This window comes from Ammospiza nelsoni, chromosome 5, assembly GCF_027579445.1.
Source record: "Ammospiza nelsoni isolate bAmmNel1 chromosome 5, bAmmNel1.pri, whole genome shotgun sequence".
Lineage (NCBI taxonomy): Eukaryota > Metazoa > Chordata > Aves > Passeriformes > Passerellidae > Ammospiza > Ammospiza nelsoni.
Window position 1 is genome coordinate 20828740 of NC_080637.1, and position 18218 is coordinate 20846957.

General features: G+C 35.9%; 1 protein-coding gene across 1 annotated transcript in view; it reads left to right on the forward strand.

The window, feature by feature from the left end:
• GRM8 (glutamate metabotropic receptor 8) overlaps positions 1–18218 on the forward strand; it is a 319010-nt gene that overhangs the window by 187619 nt on the left and 113173 nt on the right. Inside the window, exon 7 of the mRNA XM_059472506.1 lies at positions 6615–6815. Coding sequence (XP_059328489.1) covers positions 6615–6815 — 201 coding nt within the window. The remainder of the gene's footprint in view (positions 1–6614; positions 6816–18218) is intronic.

Consider the following 18218-nt stretch of genomic DNA (forward strand, 5'->3'; position numbering starts at 1 on the left):
TACTCTTTTATCCAAATTTTCTTTTAAATGCATGATGTGGTTCTTGGTGTAGTTGGCTAAGGAGACAATATATCCTAAGGTGTATCCTTCTTATTTTAATGCAGACATTAGTATTTAGCTAAACATTGTCATCATAGCAAATCTTGGCTCAGCAAGGTAATTTACACAACACTGTCCCTGTTAGATGTAGCAGACTTGTTTTTTAAATGTATGAGAATTCTGAGTGCCTGTGTGCCCCAACTATGGACATTGTTTCAAGCAGCTATAGTTAAGCAATACTAAGGCACTAATTAGGAAAAGGAAATTTTTGCGCTCTGATAATAACATTCAAACTGCTGTTAGAGACTCTCAAAGTACATAAATGAGAAAATACAGAATCTTATTTTAGCAATGCAACCTTAGTTTGCTTTCCTAAGAGAAAACACTATTAAATGTCACATATAGTAATAGGAGCAAAACACCAATACAACTATGATAATGTTTTAATTCCACTTTGGTATATATTACTGTGCATTTCCTTGAAGTGTTTTTCTGAAACATGTGTCTGATTTACTGTGAAAATCAGAAAAAAGATTTTGATATTTCCATTGAAAAATGTTTGTGGGCAGGCCAAGATTTTTTTAGATGCTTCAGTTACAGAATGAAGCAAAAAGAAAAGTCAGTTTTTCATTTATGATGATGTTAAAGTGAAAAGTATTGGAGCATATTAATTTTATGTAAAATATTTGTTTTGCTATTTTGTATTTAAAAATGTTTAAAATATGTGAAGTTTCAGTCTAGTTTTGAATAGGAATTTTTTTAATATATCTGTATAATTGTAGGGATTGAAAAGTTTTTTTCTCAGACTTTTCCTAATTGGTCTTGCTATCTTATAGGGGTTTTTTATTTTGTATTTTTGGGGTTTTTGTGAGTCAGTCTAAAGAGGCACAACCCCCAAAAAATTACATCAAGAGACAATTCACTAAATCACAAATCCACATCCATCAGTTTCTGGAGAACAGCAGACAGTTAAACTGCTTCATTTCACTGTCCCTGCTTCTACATTCTCAATTTTCTTTTTGGAATGGCTGAGAAAATTGATATAATCCTTGGCTTGCTCTCTGAATTGCTTCCTAAACTGACACCACACTATTACAGAGAAGCCTCAGGTTTTGTGATGCTCTCTGCAAACTAACTCATGCATCACAGTTACCACACAGCTATTAGAAAACTCAACTCCCCCACCATAAACATATATCATGCCCTAAAGTTTCAGTAACAGAAGATGATGATCTGCATTATTTGTTCAGAGGGATCAAACTCCATAATGGGTGAGGAAAACAGCTGAATAATTGGGAAGACTACAACAGGAGCAACATATGCTCCTGGTGCTTCCTGCTGAGCCTGCTGAAATGGCTTAGTTACAGATGCCAGCTTGCTGTGGAAGACACTCTTGCTGCAAAGGTGGGGAGTTCTAACCAATTCTGAAAAATAGAGCATCATCATGCCTGAGCTGAAGAGTGGGAGACCACCTACAAATTACTGTGTTTTAGTTGTGATCGCGATTGGCCCACAGAAAAAATCAATGGAACACAATATTTGTCTTTGACTTTCTTTGCTTCCAAGTGCAGCTTAAGTAAAACTGTTTTGTGAGCCAAGTAATGGGGATAAATAATTTAGCAGTAAGTAAAAAAAAATGTGAATTGCAACTATGAAATAAAATATATTACTATATACCCAAAATTCAGACTTGTAAAAACAGAAGTTTGGAAAAATACCCCAGCTGTTGCAGAGATGATCCAAGCAGTAATTCTGCACAAGCATATATAAAAAAGGCAAGTAAAAAGAGGCAAATGGAATAAAAGCTGTTCATGAGAAAACATTCTAAGACCACTGCAGTTTTTTCTCCCCTCTTCCACACTACTTGTCCTCCCACCATTATCCCTGGAAGATTTCTCCACTTATTCAAAGCACAGTCCCTAAAAGATTTGTTCCCTAGCACTTATGAGAAGGGACAAGATCACAGAAGAGTTGGTGGGATTGTGGACAGGAAGGGGGAATACAGGCTCTAGATAAAAATCTTTCCTTGCCAGTGACAAATCCATAGTTAAGAGATTCTTGGCCCTCCTCGTCACTGCTCAGCAAATGGTTCTCACTGGATGAAGGACAAGACATGCCAGTCTAATATTTTGTTTACTAGGATACTATTCCTACTCACACTACATCCTCATACTAGCTGTCTCTACTCTTATAAACTATGGAGGCCTTTTCCTGTGTCCCAAAGCTCTCCAGTGCCCAAAACTTTTCTCAAACCCTGCACGATCAACATTGTTCCAATATGAAGCTCTAACCAGCTGTAGTATACAAGATCCTTGACTTCAGTCTCTTGTTTTCAAGTAACATAAATTAAGATTTTTACTAGATATATGGGATGGAATCTAAAAAATATCAAAATAATCAGGAGAGATAATGTAGGCTGCATGTACATGAATTGCTTCCAATAATACTAAATGGAAACAGATTTGTGAGACAGAAGGAATGGGATTGCTCTGAAATGTTAGGAAACCAGTGATTTTCAGAAAAGGTGTAGTTAAATAAAAGGTATTGTTTTCCCTTTATGTCACAAGTTACCAGACAGGTATATCCATTTGCTTTATTTAGTATTTTTTATTTTCTTAAGAGAAAAATTACTAGGAACTTTGCTCTGAAGTTTTCCTTTGTCAAGGACTTATATGTGTGCAGAAATTATTTCAAGAGCTTTAAGATTGTCATTAACAATAAGTTTTCTAAAACTTGGATGAATTATGCAACATTTATCACCTACCAGGGTTATTGCCCTTCTGGTGAGATCAGCAACTTAAGTTTTGATTGTTTAAGTTACTTATTCCTCTCTCATAGGTGATATCATCACCCATGTATGAATTCATTACCTCAGCTATCTTACATTAATCTTTATTTACTTACTGCATGATCTTGAATTTTCAATGAAGATACATTTAATTTATTGTTGTAAAGGCCCAATTTATCTTGATTATGCTCCCTGAAATCTCTTGATTCCCAATTCACACCCATGGGATTTACAATACCACCTGCTTCACCTTCTTTGCCCTCAGACTAGTAGCCCCAGTCATCCCTGTCCACTTAATCCATGTCTCATCTTCCTACTATTGTGTTCCTTATCTTTCCCTGCAATAGCTGAGTTACACCATCCTGAGCAGGATTCACATTTATTCCTGTAGCATAAGAAATGCAGGATGAAAAAGGGGAAATGAAGTGCAGGTATGGAGGCAACACCTCCAGCAACAGTCCAGCTTGTCACTCTTGCTCAGGAGCTGCAAGAGTACTGTAGCAGCTCTTCCACATTTACAGGCTTTGTGGGATCATTCCTCTGGCTTGCTTTAGGGTTCCCAAAAGAGGTTTCCAGTGGATTGATCCAGGAACAGCTGGCATTTCCTGAGCTAGTGTCATGATAGCATTAGTACTTATGTCTGCATACTTTCTTCATTGGTTGGAGAAAATCTTGACATCCTGCTGATGTCAGGTTTGCACTTTTCAACGGCTGGATTGGGAGACCTGCTGGAAAACACCATGGCACATTTCCCTGGATTTCTGTTGTCTTGGAGATCAGGAAAGGATGGTCAGGAACTGGCAAGCCCAGGTCTCATCTGTTTCTCCCAGTTCTCATCTGGCACACTGTCAGACCATGGGTTTGCCGACTGCAGGTTTGAGAACTGGGAGAACCTTCTCATTCTTTTTGATAATGACGCAGCTTAAGCAATTTTCCAGAGAAAAAACTGTAGGATGAGAAATGGAAGTGATCCTTAAGGAAGCATTAAAACATTTATTTTATGAGGTATGAATTTTTATGTTCCTTCCAGTCACCAATGTGTGTAGAAACATGCCTTGTAGAGCTGAGAGTCAAGCTATAAATAAACAACTATTACTTGGCATACAAGTCTGAAGAAAAATTATAATCATGTCTTCCAATCAAGTAATATTATATCTGTAGGAGCTGACCATATTTATGGTTTAGACAATATGCATCATTTTGTTGCTATACATGAACATCTATTTACAGCAGTGCAGTGTAATTTAAGTTGATGAGTTCTTTCCATCCTTATAAATTGTTAGTTTAGATGTTTGAGAATTCCAGAAAGAGAAAATGAAAAGAAAAGTTAAGAAGAAAGTGCTTTTTTTGCTGTGATTTTTAGTGTGGCAAAGTGCAGAGACTCCTCTTTTCTATTGCCTTCTGTGTTTAACTGATTTAAATATTGTAATTCTGTGATGGTCCTTACCCCTTTGTATGTATAGAAACACATTCAGTCCCAATAAATTAGGTTTTTCCTCTATAATTTATGCAATAAATTAATTTATAGTAGCATATCTGTGAAGAGTGAAGGTAAAATCTCATGCCATGGAAGAAATTTGTGCAAAAATGTTTTATATGTATTTAACTACAGTATAACATAGGGAAGAATAAAACTTTTTTTTCCCCTTTTAAAATCTGTATCACTTAGTGCAATACACTTTCTTAAGTGTTTGCAACATTTAGTGTTTTATGACTTAGAATTTATTACAGAAAATATTTCTGCTCTGTTTTTCACCAGCTCCCCACCCCTCAGCATATACTTATATCCATTTATGTGATGGGATTTACATTCATCTTGGCACTAAAAATGACTCCTTTTCACTCCTCCTGTCCTGCCCATGCTGTTTAGAGAATGTGGAAGCTCTGGGAGTGCATCCAGGTTAGACTGCTCGGTGCCTGCAGCAGTTCTGTAAACTCTGTCCTTCTCTTGTCCCAGAGTCCTTAACAAGGCAGGAGCAATTAAAGGGGAGAGCATGAGCTCTACCCATCATTTGCTGTTGGAAGGTAGTTCCCAAATGAAATAAGTCAGTAAATTTGTAAACTAATTAAGCTTCATGTTTTCCATCCTTCATGTCCTCTTTTATGTCTGGGCAATGCACTGCAACTAATTGTGTAATTTTCAGCATGTTCAAGGAAAGATTTTTCCTGTTTGTTTATTTGCAGTACAGTTGCATTATTCATTAATTATTGTCATTCATTACAGAGCATGTCTTAAAAAGTGTCTGTAAAACTGCTTGTACAAATCACGAATATGATCTCTGCCTTCCTCTTCAAATGGTTTTTAGCTTTTCAAGAAGTAGTGATTTTGTGTTTTTTTTTAACTAATCCCTGAGGAGAAATAATAGCACACCATGATTTTTCAAGGCTATCTATTGCTTCCAGTGCTTAGGGGTGTTTAAAGCACAAACCAACACTGCTTGTCAGATTACAGATTTGTTCATATGTTATTACTGTAGTGCAAGATGGAGGTACTGAAGTGCAGCAGACAAATAGAAGAAAGGTTTCTGAGTATGCTCCTGGCTTTTTTCCCCTGTCATATGTGCTTGCATACCTTGTCTAAAGAAAGATCTTGTGTCCACTATATTTTCAGGCACAAACTGTGTACTTTTATAAATTTGGACTCAGCAAAATTGATACCTTGAACTGATAAAATCCTGTGTTTAGATATAAAAAAGAAACAATAAAAAAGAAAATAGAGAGTTAATATTTTTAAAATTTTGCATAAACTTTTGTCTCATTTCTATATAATCCTAGATAATATGATTGGATTATTTGCAAATTGAATGAGTTGATAACCTGGTAGATAACCTAGGTGTCTGTTCAGTTTACTGTAGCAAAAGGAATTTCACAGTATGTTTCAGCAGGGCAAATTTTGCACCAAGATTTGCCAATCACTTTTTCCCTGGAAAATGAAGATTTGACCATCAAATCAGCATCTGAATTTCTATTTAGGACATGGTATTTCATGTTGATTCTTTATTTATAAAATAATTTTTCTGATCATTCTATTTAACAATTCCACTAAGTAATATCATCTATTAACATAAAACTTCTCTTGTACTTGGACATAGATGATGAATTCTGGCAATCCTGCAGAATAAAAATTATATGATGTATTGATTTGCTCTGTGCTCCCTCTAAAGGATAAATGTCCCTGTAGGAAACAGCAAAGAGTACATGGTTCTCCATGTGAAGTGTTATTCAATAGTAAATACAGGAAAATGTTGTAGAATAAGCAGTTTTCACCATGGAGACAGATGGTCACATCACTTGGCAAGCACTCAGCTTTTTTCCCTGAGATGTTTAAATAATGTTTATCAAACAATAGGGATAAAAATCAAGATAGCCTTAAATTTATCTAAAACAGAACAGCAGGCTGCTCTAGAACTGTCCTATAAATGACAATAAACAGCTCTTGAATGAAAATCAATAATGTGGAAAGAGAATTTTTTTACTGTACTGTAGAAATACATATATCTACATATATTTCTCTTGTAATGAAATGCTCTGTCCTTTTTCCTAGCCCAGAAATCAACATACTGTTTACATACCTGGCAGAGTGTACAATGATTAGAGGGAAAACCAGATGGCCATATTTTCCCTTGTCTTGTTTATTTAGATGATGGATCGAGGAACCCTGACTTTCCCTGTCAATCCAGCTGTAATTATTTACATTCCAGTGTGAATTTTTGCATGCAAGTGCTCATGCAGGTACACACTTGTGCACACACCAGTAGAAGTAAACTCTTTTCTCTTTCTTCCACAGGCTTAGAAAGAATTGCGAGAGATTCAGCCTATGAACAAGAAGGAAAAGTTCAGTTTGTCATTGATGCAGTGTATTCCATGGCCTATGCCCTGCACAACATGCATAAAGATCTCTGTCCTGGATATATTGGTCTGTGTCCAAGGATGAGCACGACTGATGGTAAAGAACTGCTTAGCTATATCCGGGCAGTAAATTTTAATGGTAAGTTACATGTACTCTTTATTTGCCCCTCTCTTCTTCAAATGTTCCATAAGTGACCAGTGGGGTTTTATTCTTTATATAGGATACTTTAAGGCACAGTGGAAAACAGGATTAGAAGCAGTTCTCATTTAATCAGAACTGTGAGTTTTTCCACCTGCTCTGAAACCTCCAGTGTATTTTTCATCTTAACATTTTTCATCCTAACATTAAGCTGCTCCCAAAAGAGGCAGATGTTAAAAATATGAATCTGTCGATCAAAATATTCCAGTGAAAAGCTGCTATTATGGAAACAAATTGAGGACTCGTACAATCTTAGTGACAGAGTAAAAATAATTTGACAGTGGTTGCTTATGTGTTTGCAAGAAAAAGAATTTAAAAAATACCCTTTTCAAAATCTCCTTCTAAAATTAATTAATAATCTCCTACATAAGTAAATTGTGAAATTGCTTTTGATTTACATATTTAAATTTCAATTAAAACACTCACTAGCAGTTCCAACCTCTTTTCCATTTCATTATTTAATTGTTTTTGACTCGGTAATTTAATGAGCTTTAACTCTTTTAACTCAACAACTATGTATTTTTAAACAACACTACATAATATTCTGTGGAGCTGGGATCTGCCTGCTGGGGAAATGTAGTTACAGATGCTTATGCTGTTAACAGTAGAGGCCAATAACAAACAGGATTAATTGATGAATATAGATTTGAAATGTGTAGCATGTACTTTGTGGTGAAATAAAGTTGCCAAAACCCTAAATTTTTTCATTAGAAGTAATAATTATTATAGGCAATATTTGCCGTTATTTTACAGAGAAATGGAATGATGTACTTTGCCCTGTTTTGGTTGGGATTTTTTCCTTACTTGGTGGTAGTTCATGTACTACACATGCCTTCTGACTATGCAGAGAGAAGCACTCTCTATCACAATTCATTCCAATGACCTCAGCTGCAAGCAGTTTTAAAAAAAGCACAAGGTCATTTTGAATTTAACTTCTGAGTGGAAGCTGTTTTTGCTTTAGGTAATACACCAGACCACTTGGTGGATACAAATGTTGATTATAGTTCACAGTTTTTTCTTTCTATGCAATTTTTATGAAAAGGGAATCCCTGCCTCCAGGAATATAAAGTTAAAAGTCTAAATGAGTCTTTAGTGATTTTAAAGAACACCTGGAACACAGAATGTTGCTGGAAAATGGGAAATATTGTGATGATGGAAAAGGTAGGAAGCATATTGTAAGATTTGCAGTGATAATTACCTACATTTCCAGTAGATGTTTTTCTGGGTCTGTGTTGTTAAAGCATAAAGTGATCTATTTTCATTTGGTGAGCATGAAAGTTTAGCATAATAAGATAAGCTGTACATTTTTATATGAAAGCTTCCACTCCCTAGATAATTGTATCTCATCAATACCTGTAAAAATTTCTGTTGCTGACTCTACATATGGCAATAAACAGAGATGGAGGCATTCTAGACTAAGGAAAATGTATTTGATTTTGAAACAGTGATTTACTGAAAGAGAGGGGAAAAAAAATATGAAGAAAAAGAAACATTTATTTGAAGTTATCTTCCTGCCCCATGGGATATATTAAATATTCCCCATACTAGGCCAGTCCACATTATGTACCAGTGTACCAATTTTTTGGGTGTGTTGTATGCCCAAACATTTTATTTTCTTAGTCTTGCATTCAGAGGCATAAGAAGAAGATGGTCTTAAACACTTTGCCTTTTTGTATCAATCCACAATTCCTGTTCTTCAGGGCAGCACTGCTGCTGTGTCTGACAGAGGTGAATATTTTACATAGGTTACAAGACTTCCTGTGCTGGGAGTAAACAGTAATGCTGTGTGATCAGTTTTGATGTGCATCCTAGCCTCAATCAGTAATAATGTCTTATATTAAAATTAACTGATAATTGAAAGGAAAACCTTGGCTTTCTTAGCCATTCCAGATACCATTTTTCTACCCTAGCCATCATAGGAGCACAGCCCATCTGAAGCTGTCAACGATCTTCACCTACTCTAACCCTCTGCCTGGTTCAGGATCAGCATAATCAGGTTCTTTAGGACCATGCCCATCCAGGTTTTAAATAGCTGCAGGGGTGGAAAATCCTCCAGAATTCTCTCTGAGTAGTCAATTGCAATATATAATCAATTCCACAGTAAAAAAAAAATATAAAGAACTAACTAGCATTTTTGAGACAGGCAGTTTTTTCCTTTTCTTCAATATTAATTTCTTAATGAGATCCTACCCTTATGCATATTAAAGCAACTTCTCACCTCTGTTCAGTGTATCTGTCTTCATTCATGTGGTACTGAGTAGGTTCAAGTCCAGTTAATATGCTGACACATTCAACTTAGTGGTTTTCACCTCACAAAGTGGGATCTCTGTTCTGAAGAACCTCTGTCTTATGGAGGGTATTTGCAAGGGTGAGAAAACCCACATTTTTCTGTTTATTGAAGAAACTGATTTGCTTTCCATTAAAAGAAATCCCTTTGAAGAGTATTTATTTTTGTTTACTTAGTTTATTTTAATTTAAAAATTATGAAGATTTGCTTCCCTGAAGGATTCATCTGTGTAATATTCCCTTGACACTTTCATGACTGAAGGGTGATCATAACCACCAGTGCATATTGAAATGATGTGATTGATAAGACATTTGTTTCTCTCTTTCACTTGTATGCTAAATGCAGAAAATCTCATAGTTCATAATGATTTTAAATTGGAGAGAACTTGATTGGTAATAGAAAAAAAGAAATTTATTTACACAAGATGTGAGTTACTGCTGAGTAGATTCCTGTTTTACTGTTGCCTCTGTTTTTCACAGGAGAGCTAGAAAAGAATGGTTTCTAGACTCGATTAATTTTCATTTATAATCAGCATTTAAAAATTAATTTAATTTAGTAGGAAAAGAAACTTCTAACATGTAACTAGTACAGCTTATTACTGTGTATATCTAAAGTGTTTTCAAAAGGAAATAGAAAAGCAGTGTTCTGAGATATGGCAATACTTAGTACCTTGGGTTCTTGATGGTTACTTTCAGTAGACCATAACCAGCCCATCTCTTTCTTTGGTCAATGAATATATTATTTGATCAACTTTTAAAAGTTTCATGATTCTGTTAATCTTTCTTTTTCCCAGGCAAATAGTGAATATTATCATTTAAGATGTTCTTATTTTAATAAGTTGCCATATTTGAGAGATTTTTCCTATCACTCTTTATATCCAAATGAGATATTTATGCAAAACTGGTATTTCATATTTAAAGTTTTGTAAACAGAAAAGTTTTTCTGTTAATTAGATTTATAAATGGTGATATGCACAGTAGGGTAATTGTGACATGATTCAATATGTTCTCCCATCACATTACTCTAGTGTTCTCATTCTATTTAACTTCATTATTCTGTCTACAAAACAAGCTGGTGTTTTATAAGAGTTTTTACCCTGGCAGGTGCTGAGTGCTTCATGAGAAGTGTTCTGTTGAATTCAACATAAGTGCTCATCAGTTAACAGGAACAGGACTTGAGTATACATTTGCAGTGGATGGAAGTATTTCAAAGGTGGTTTTGTTTTGATTTTAAGAAAAAGATTTATCTTTGTACTTCCTTCCAGACAAAGAATTACAGCATGGATACAGTGCTATTTCTTGGATGGGAATAATGCTCTTTCCCTCCACCTCTTTTGTGTGTGTTTCTCTCTCCTCCCAAGCTCTCTCTTTATAGGCAGTGTAGAGTAGCTGTTTTTTGCCCACCTTTAGTCATATATTTGTATTTATATTTACATTTACACAATTTAGAACTTTTGGGGATATAAATAACTCTAACAAAATGTATTTACAGATATAAAATATGAGTTTTAAACTTATAAAGGTAAGGGCAGCACTTGACCTCTACTCACGTACCTGAAAAGAGACATTTTATTTGCTTTGGTGGGCTATTTTTCCTGGGGAGTAATAGAGATACTTGAAAATTTGACTTTTTTTTATACAAGCAGGGATAATAGAGAATGAAGCAGATAATAGGTGGAAGCACTGACTCCACTCTGCCATGAGTGCTTAGGTAAATGTTGTCTGCTTCTTCAGGAGGTCACTGCAACATCACTTCTCTCTCCTGGTGAAGAAAAGACTTGAAATATATTCTGAGTGTGCAACCTTTTCTTTGGTCTCCTCTGGACAAAGTACAGCAACTATGTTGCTTTCTCAGATTTTATGACAAATCCAACATAACACTGGAACAGGCTGCTTAAAAAAAGTTGTGGAATCTCCATCCTTGGAGACACTCAAAACCTGGCTGGACACAGGCAGCCTCCTCTAGTGAGCCTGCCCTAAGAAGAGGGGTTGAACTTGGTGATTTCCATAGTTCCCTACCCACCTTGGTCTTGACATGATCCTATAACATTACCTGGACTTGAAAGAAGGAAAATATTATCACCTAACCCCACTTTACAATGTTTTGTTTTATTCTTCCGGAACTAATTTCATAGTCTGAGTGGACGAGAAAGCCTTGCTGTTATTTGTTTTTTAGATATGTTAATTTAATGCCTTTGAGGAAAGATTAATTTTGGCTGAACACACAGAGACACACTGCAGCATTAACCCCATTTAAAAAGGGAATATCAAAAAAATTCATCCTGAAATGGCAGAATAATACCAGAGAATGAGAATAAAAGAACAGAAGCTAGCAGGCTAATTCAAAATAAGGTGTCGACTAAAATAAAAATTAATGATCATTCTATCACATTGTAATATTTTTTTTTTCTGAGAAGATAGCATCTATACACAACATTTAGAGAAACCCCAGAAGAATGAGATTTTTCATAAAGAATTTTGAAGCCCTAGAGAATCATTATTGTGGAATCAGCCGTTTACAAAATTAATCTTCTTCTGCTATCTTTTGAAGTTGCTAAGACATCAATCTATGCAAAACTCTCTTGACTTAATATTCAGCTCAGACTGTTTTAAATGTTTTCTTCAAGAAAGCTGACACCTCTCTATTCTTTCACTGAGTACAAAATTTGCATTCTCAAATCATTATTTATCATTAAAACAGAAGCTTCAAAATGGTGCACTTTCAGGCTGATAAGTTTTGACGTTTTTTGAGGCATTAAGCACAATGGAACTAAACGTCCCCCTTAAATATACTGGTGCTATGCTCCTCACTCAAGTTTTTAAAATTCCTCCTCTCAAGTCTACAACTACCCTTAGAGAAAAAAAACCTTTTAAAAATAGTTTAAATTGTGCACGTCTTGCATTTTTTTGCAAGTTATGAGTTCTTATAGGCAGCTCATAATTTAGAACTTTTTACTGTCAGAAACACTTAGGATCATAGGATGCCACTGGTACTGGAATCTGATAGGGTCAAAAAACTGTCTGAGTATGATGTGAGATAATAGCAGATGAGTACATCAGATATGGATAAATAAGATTAACAATGAGTTGGGAAGGGCAGAATGCTGCTGACCTTACTAGGACTCACTGTGGTAGCAAATCTAGTTTCACTAATCTGTACTGTGTTAAAAAAATAGATACAGCTTTCAGTTGCAGAAGTGGGAGTGGCAGGGGGAATGTCTGCTGGAGTTTTATTAAGATCTGTGATGTTTTTTCTGTCATACCTACATCACATGTCAAAATTCTATGTAATTTTTTTTTGAAAACTTGGGGGTACAGAGAAATGTTTGAAAACATGGCTAAAGCTTAAATAGACAGAGACCTGAATTCATAAAATTAAATTCAAAATCCTTTGTATGTGCTTTTGCCATAGTTTCACAGGTGTTTGACTTGGTTTGCAAATGCATTGGGAACTAAGGCACACCACTTGTAACAAAGAATCCTGATGTCCAATTTCCTGAGCCTTTATATTAAAGAAATTAAAGAGCTGTTACCGGTGTTAACTTATTATTGGGAATTAACAGGGAATGATTTCAAATAAATTCTGCTTTGGCATGCTAATTATTTTAATGGAATTAATCCAGGTGGCTGTACAAGAAACTAAAATTGCAGAGTGATCTGAATCACTCTTAATGGATTTAAGTAATGTACAGCCATAATGTAAGCAGGCTCAGCAAGCAGAGCTTGGAGCTGCTGTGATTCTGAGGTGCACCACGAGTCCATGTGATTATAATCAGTGATTAAGAAAATTATTGGTGTGAAACTAGAATGTAGAACCTAAAAGCAAGTGCAATTTATAGCTGTGCTTTTGCTTATGTACAGATCTTAAGTACTGATTAATTGAGCAATATATATGCTCCACATACAAAATTCATGATGCAGAACTTGACTGAGGTCAATTATGTTTTGAGAAACAAGGTCTAATTCATAAGGTATTTTAATAATTAATATGCTAGGGAAGGTGATGAAGGATTTACTCTCATTACTCAATGAAAATTGATTTGCATCTCCTGATAGGTACGGATATCCAGATATATCCTTTCTACTATGATCAGGTGAAAAACTCAAGCTGTAGAAAAGAGGCTGAAAAAAATTAACCCTTGTCATTCCAAGCAAAAAAAGTATCTGAGTGCAAAGAAATTGTGGGGTTTTTTTTACCCTTTAGTCTGTGTCAGAGACAACAAAGTTTCAGTTCTGCAGCATTTTTAAGCCCTTCTGATATCCTTATTTTTTTAACAGGAATAAGGCCAGACATGTTTTGAGGAAAATGATACCTTGGAAAGCTTCTTAACTTGAATATTTAAATTTAAAATCTCTTCTTAAATCTATCAAATCAAATGAGAATGTTTGTACAAATTTCTAATTTTCTCCACTTGTTGATTTATGGCCTGTTTGGTAATACAACTGCTCTGCAAGCCATCAGGACAGATGTGAGGGAAAATATATTGGTTTTAATACCTCTGTAACTGAATAATATGAGCCTTTTTGTTTCCTTGCAACATTTTCTTAAAAACAAAATAAGACACATTAGAGAGAATATAGAAGAAAAAAGGAAAAAAGATTTTGTTAATGGCATTTGATAGTATAAAGAAGCTGCATTTTAAATCATTTATGGAAAAAGTGATCTATCTGTATCTAGTAATGGCCTATAAGTGACAAACTCAAAAATAGAGTAATTATTTCGGAGGGTCACTGTCAGTGAAATTATCTTGATAAATCTTACATTGTAATATAAAGAGAAAAAAATTTCTTTATATTAAAAGGAATGGCAGTGAAATCATGTAGGCTAAATACTGTGGCATAGGAATTACAGTGAAGAGAGAATAATTTTAAAGCTAATAGACATTACTGGCATCATCAGATGGCACTATTTAGTTTTTCTGCTCTAGGGAGATGTACTCAGCAGTAATCAACCAAGTTCAGGTGCATAATCAAAGGAGTATTGGATTCAAGAGCAAGTTATTTGTGTTAGACCCAGTTACCAGATGTGATCTTAAGCAAAACTGGGGAGAATCCAAGGAGACTCAGCAAAGTATTCAAGAGGAAAGAGGCAGGATTCAGTTCATCCCATACAAGCCAATTGGCTTCCCTGTTTCAGTGGTTGGTGAATTCCAACGTGTCTTGTTCTTCATATAACTGGGGAAGGCTGGTGCCTCTCAAGGCTACCTGAGAGAACCTGTCCATTTGCATTTAGGCACCATGGACACTCATCTCTTTCTGTGTTTTCTGCAATTAAAGCATATCTAATAGCATGAAATATTAAACAGTGTGTCTTAGAAGCTTCTCCAACCCAGAAAAAGAAGTATTTCTTATTCCTTCTGAGTATTAAGGTATCAAATAATTTTGGCAACATAGCATGCTATATTTTATGTTGAAGAGATTGGACCCAAAATGTTATGTCTGTTCCTGCAGTGCTCTTTTGTATTTGAATTCTAGGTACATGCTAACTACATATCTCTTTGTAACATTTTCCCACGTGTTTTAAATTGAAGTGGATAAGGATTCAGAGTTGCTCAAGACATTTGTTACTAGAATTTACCAATAAAACAAACAATAAAGAAGAAGAGAATCGATCTATTCAGACTAAATTAATCAAGGAAAAATGTTAGAGGATGATTGCAATAATTTTATCTTTAATCTGTGATCTTGTTCTACAAGCACAACCACATTCAAAAACCACAGCAGACAGAAATTGATTCTAGTTGCTACTGTTCAGAAGTTACCAATGCTTGGAAGAATTCAAACCCAATGAGCCAACCTGAATACTGTGAGATTGTGAGTATTTAACTGAATTGAATTGACTTACTCTTCTCATTTTACATTCTGCAATGTAGCAACATCATCAGTTTGCACAAATATTACTTGAAAAGTGGATATTAAATTTTATCTGTTCATTAATTAGTTGAAAAAAGGAAAAAAGTCTATATTCTAACCAGAAAATCTCAGAAATATTATGTTTATTAATACTAGGTTTATGAGGTTTCAACCATACTGTATTTGATAAAAAATTTAGTGTTTCTTTTATTTGGTCTGGAATACCACTGTTCATCAACCATACTGGACACCAGCTATAGAAAAGTCATCATTTAACAAGCTCTAAAGGATTCTTAAAAAGCTAAGAAAACCTAAAATCTAGGTGAACTACCAAGAAAACAGATAGAAAAAATGTGCATTTAAAATTACTTATTTTTATTGTAGGTATCATTTAGCTACTTAGATGTGGCTCTGAGTTTGGGCATTGCACTTCCTGTATACTGGAAGATGGTTCCTAAGAGTTTGGAAAGCATCCTAATAACGTAGTGGGTACCTGAGCTGTCTGAGGAATTCAAAATATCTTGAGATTATAGATGTGCTCTCTGCCATATGTTTATTTGCAGGAGTAGAAGAGCAGCACAGTGCATTTGTTCTGGTTTAGGGCATATTTAGGGAGGGAACTTTCAAAGGGGTCCCTCTAGAAAGCAGATTCAAGCTGCCCCTTCCACAGCCAGTTCAGGAGGTAAATCTCCTATGAGAGAAGTGGAAAAAACTGTTTATTTAACAAAGTATTCACAAACATGAGAAAATGAATAACACTAAACAATGGAACTCCTCATTGTTCTGAAGAGCTGGCAGATTCAGAGAGGGTCCTTTTTGTGGGCTGTAGATCGGCACATTCAGTCTCTTATCAGTCCCTCCTGCGCTGGAAAATGCCACATCCCGGCTCCCGTGTGCCACAGGTGTGAGCTCCGGTGTTTTTCTGGGTTTTCAGTCCAGAGCAGGGGCAATCAGTTCCAAGAAGAAGACAAGCCACATTCTGGGAAACTCCTCTGCCTCAGCTAGCTACAAAAACTAACTAAAAGCAAAGGAGAGCTCTTTCCTGCTGTCTGTGCTGCAGACAACATGCACCGAGAGAGAGAGAAAGCTGAAGCTCTTATCTCTCTGGTTTTGAATACAGCTGCAAAAATATTCTGCTGCTTTTCCTGCTCCACCCTTTCACTCTCCAATCTAATCTTAAAAGCAGGAAACTCAATATCTAGCATAAGCAAAACAGACAACTGGGGATACAAACATCCTAAAATCACCCTAAGACACACAGCAAGAGATAGTCCTTGACATTCACTAAATGAATATTTCCCTGTGAGCTGTATGTTTTTCAGTGGAAAGAAAAGGGAGTTTGTGCTTACTTGTGGCAGGCAGAGGATAGAGTTTGTACAGACTTGGTGGAAAGGAAGCAGCCATATATCACCCATGCACTGTACTCTGCTGCCTGCTCAGAATTTCTTTTCTCTCAAGGTTTGCCATACATATACTCATCAAACTCTTTACGATGAGAAAAATTGCAAAGTCTTATGTATCTTATGGAGACCTAAATAATAGATTTCTTTCTTTCTTTTAACTGTAAGGCCAAGGAAATAGATACAATCACAGAAGATACATTATTGCTCAGCCTGAACTCTAGCAGGATCAGTGTTTGGTTTTCCTGTGTAATTCTTCAGCTACCCAAGGGCTACCCTGGACTTGCTCCAATATAGCTTGATCCTGATTTGAGAGACAAAAATGTATTGGCAGTGCTCCTGTGTCACACAAAATCACATTTTATAAATATATCCCTAGGTAGCATCAAGTCACAGTTCATAATATGGACAGTTATGGTAGCTGTGTCCCACTCTTTGGGATGATAATTATGCATTTTAAGAGAAGGCAAAAATGATATATGGAACCTCAAGTCATCATCTGCATGCAGGATATGCAGCTACAGGGCAGTTACACTCCTCAAAACATGCCAGACTGTACAAACTTGAAAGGCTTATTTAGTGCAGTCTCTGGTGTGGCTCTCCAATTCCTACCCAGAGATCTGAAGAGAAAGCCTCAGGATATTAGAGTCCACTGCTTATCATGTTAGAGAAAAACAACTAAGGGTGCTTGAAAATAATCCTTATATTGACATACAGCCACTGTGGGAAGGTTTCTGCCAAGCCAGCTGGCTTTTAAAGGCTCCAGCTTTTGATAGTTACAAATTGTTGTATTGATCCTCCTTTATGCATGGACTAATTGCAGCTCAGATACTGATAATTTTTTCTGTTTGTCACTTTCACCGTTTTTTACCAGCAAGGGATATTGTTTATGCACAATGTGCTTAGGCAAGGTTTCTTTCTTCCCCGGGCATAAAATGCACATTGTTTTAATAAGTTTCTTTTTTTAATGAGTGAGTTCTTCTAAACCTTGTATAGTGAAACAGAAAATTCTGAGGAATGTGTAAAATAAAGAAAGTAATTTTCAAGCAGATGTTCCTAAACCCAAGTTGTTAACTCAAGTTCCTAATGCATACATCAATTTGCAGAGCAAATATGAAGGGATAAAATGTGGTTTAGACATAGGGCTTTAGTGAATCATTGCATGGCACATAGACACAGCTGGCTGTTGTGTTTGGGCAGGGCTCCCTTGTGCCAAGGTAACAGCAGAGCTGAGCTGCCTCCCTCAGCATCCAGGACCCCTGTGAGTTTGTAGCTGCATTTCTCTTGATTTCTGTCCAGAGAGGAAAACTCAGATCAGAGAAATAGGCAAAAAATAAGTGTGCCTCTCCCTCTTGGATCCAAGCTGCAATGTGGGTGAAGAAGAAGCTGTGTGCCTCACTGGTTGGGCTGAGGAGCCTCTGAAAGGGGAAGTGTAAATGCTGGTACTTCAGAAACTTAAAGATGCAAATTGGTGCCACATGGACAGTTCTCAGATAATGAAATTCAACTCAGATGTTGGTCACTGAAAACGTCATCTGGAGCCCTTCCTATTGTTCCTTGTCTTGTAAAAATGTCATCCTGTTTTATATAGATCTTTTCAGATTGTGAAGTCCTTGGAGTCTGTGATAACACAGACCTTGTAAATGTTGATGTATAGTGGCTAAATGGGAGGTCATCAAAAAAGGGAATAATTTTCATGGGGTTCAGTGTCTTCCGAGATTACACATAGATCTTTTATTAAGGATCATATATGAAAAATTAATACAGATCTGTCCACCTTTATTTTCTTGGTTTTGTATGTCCT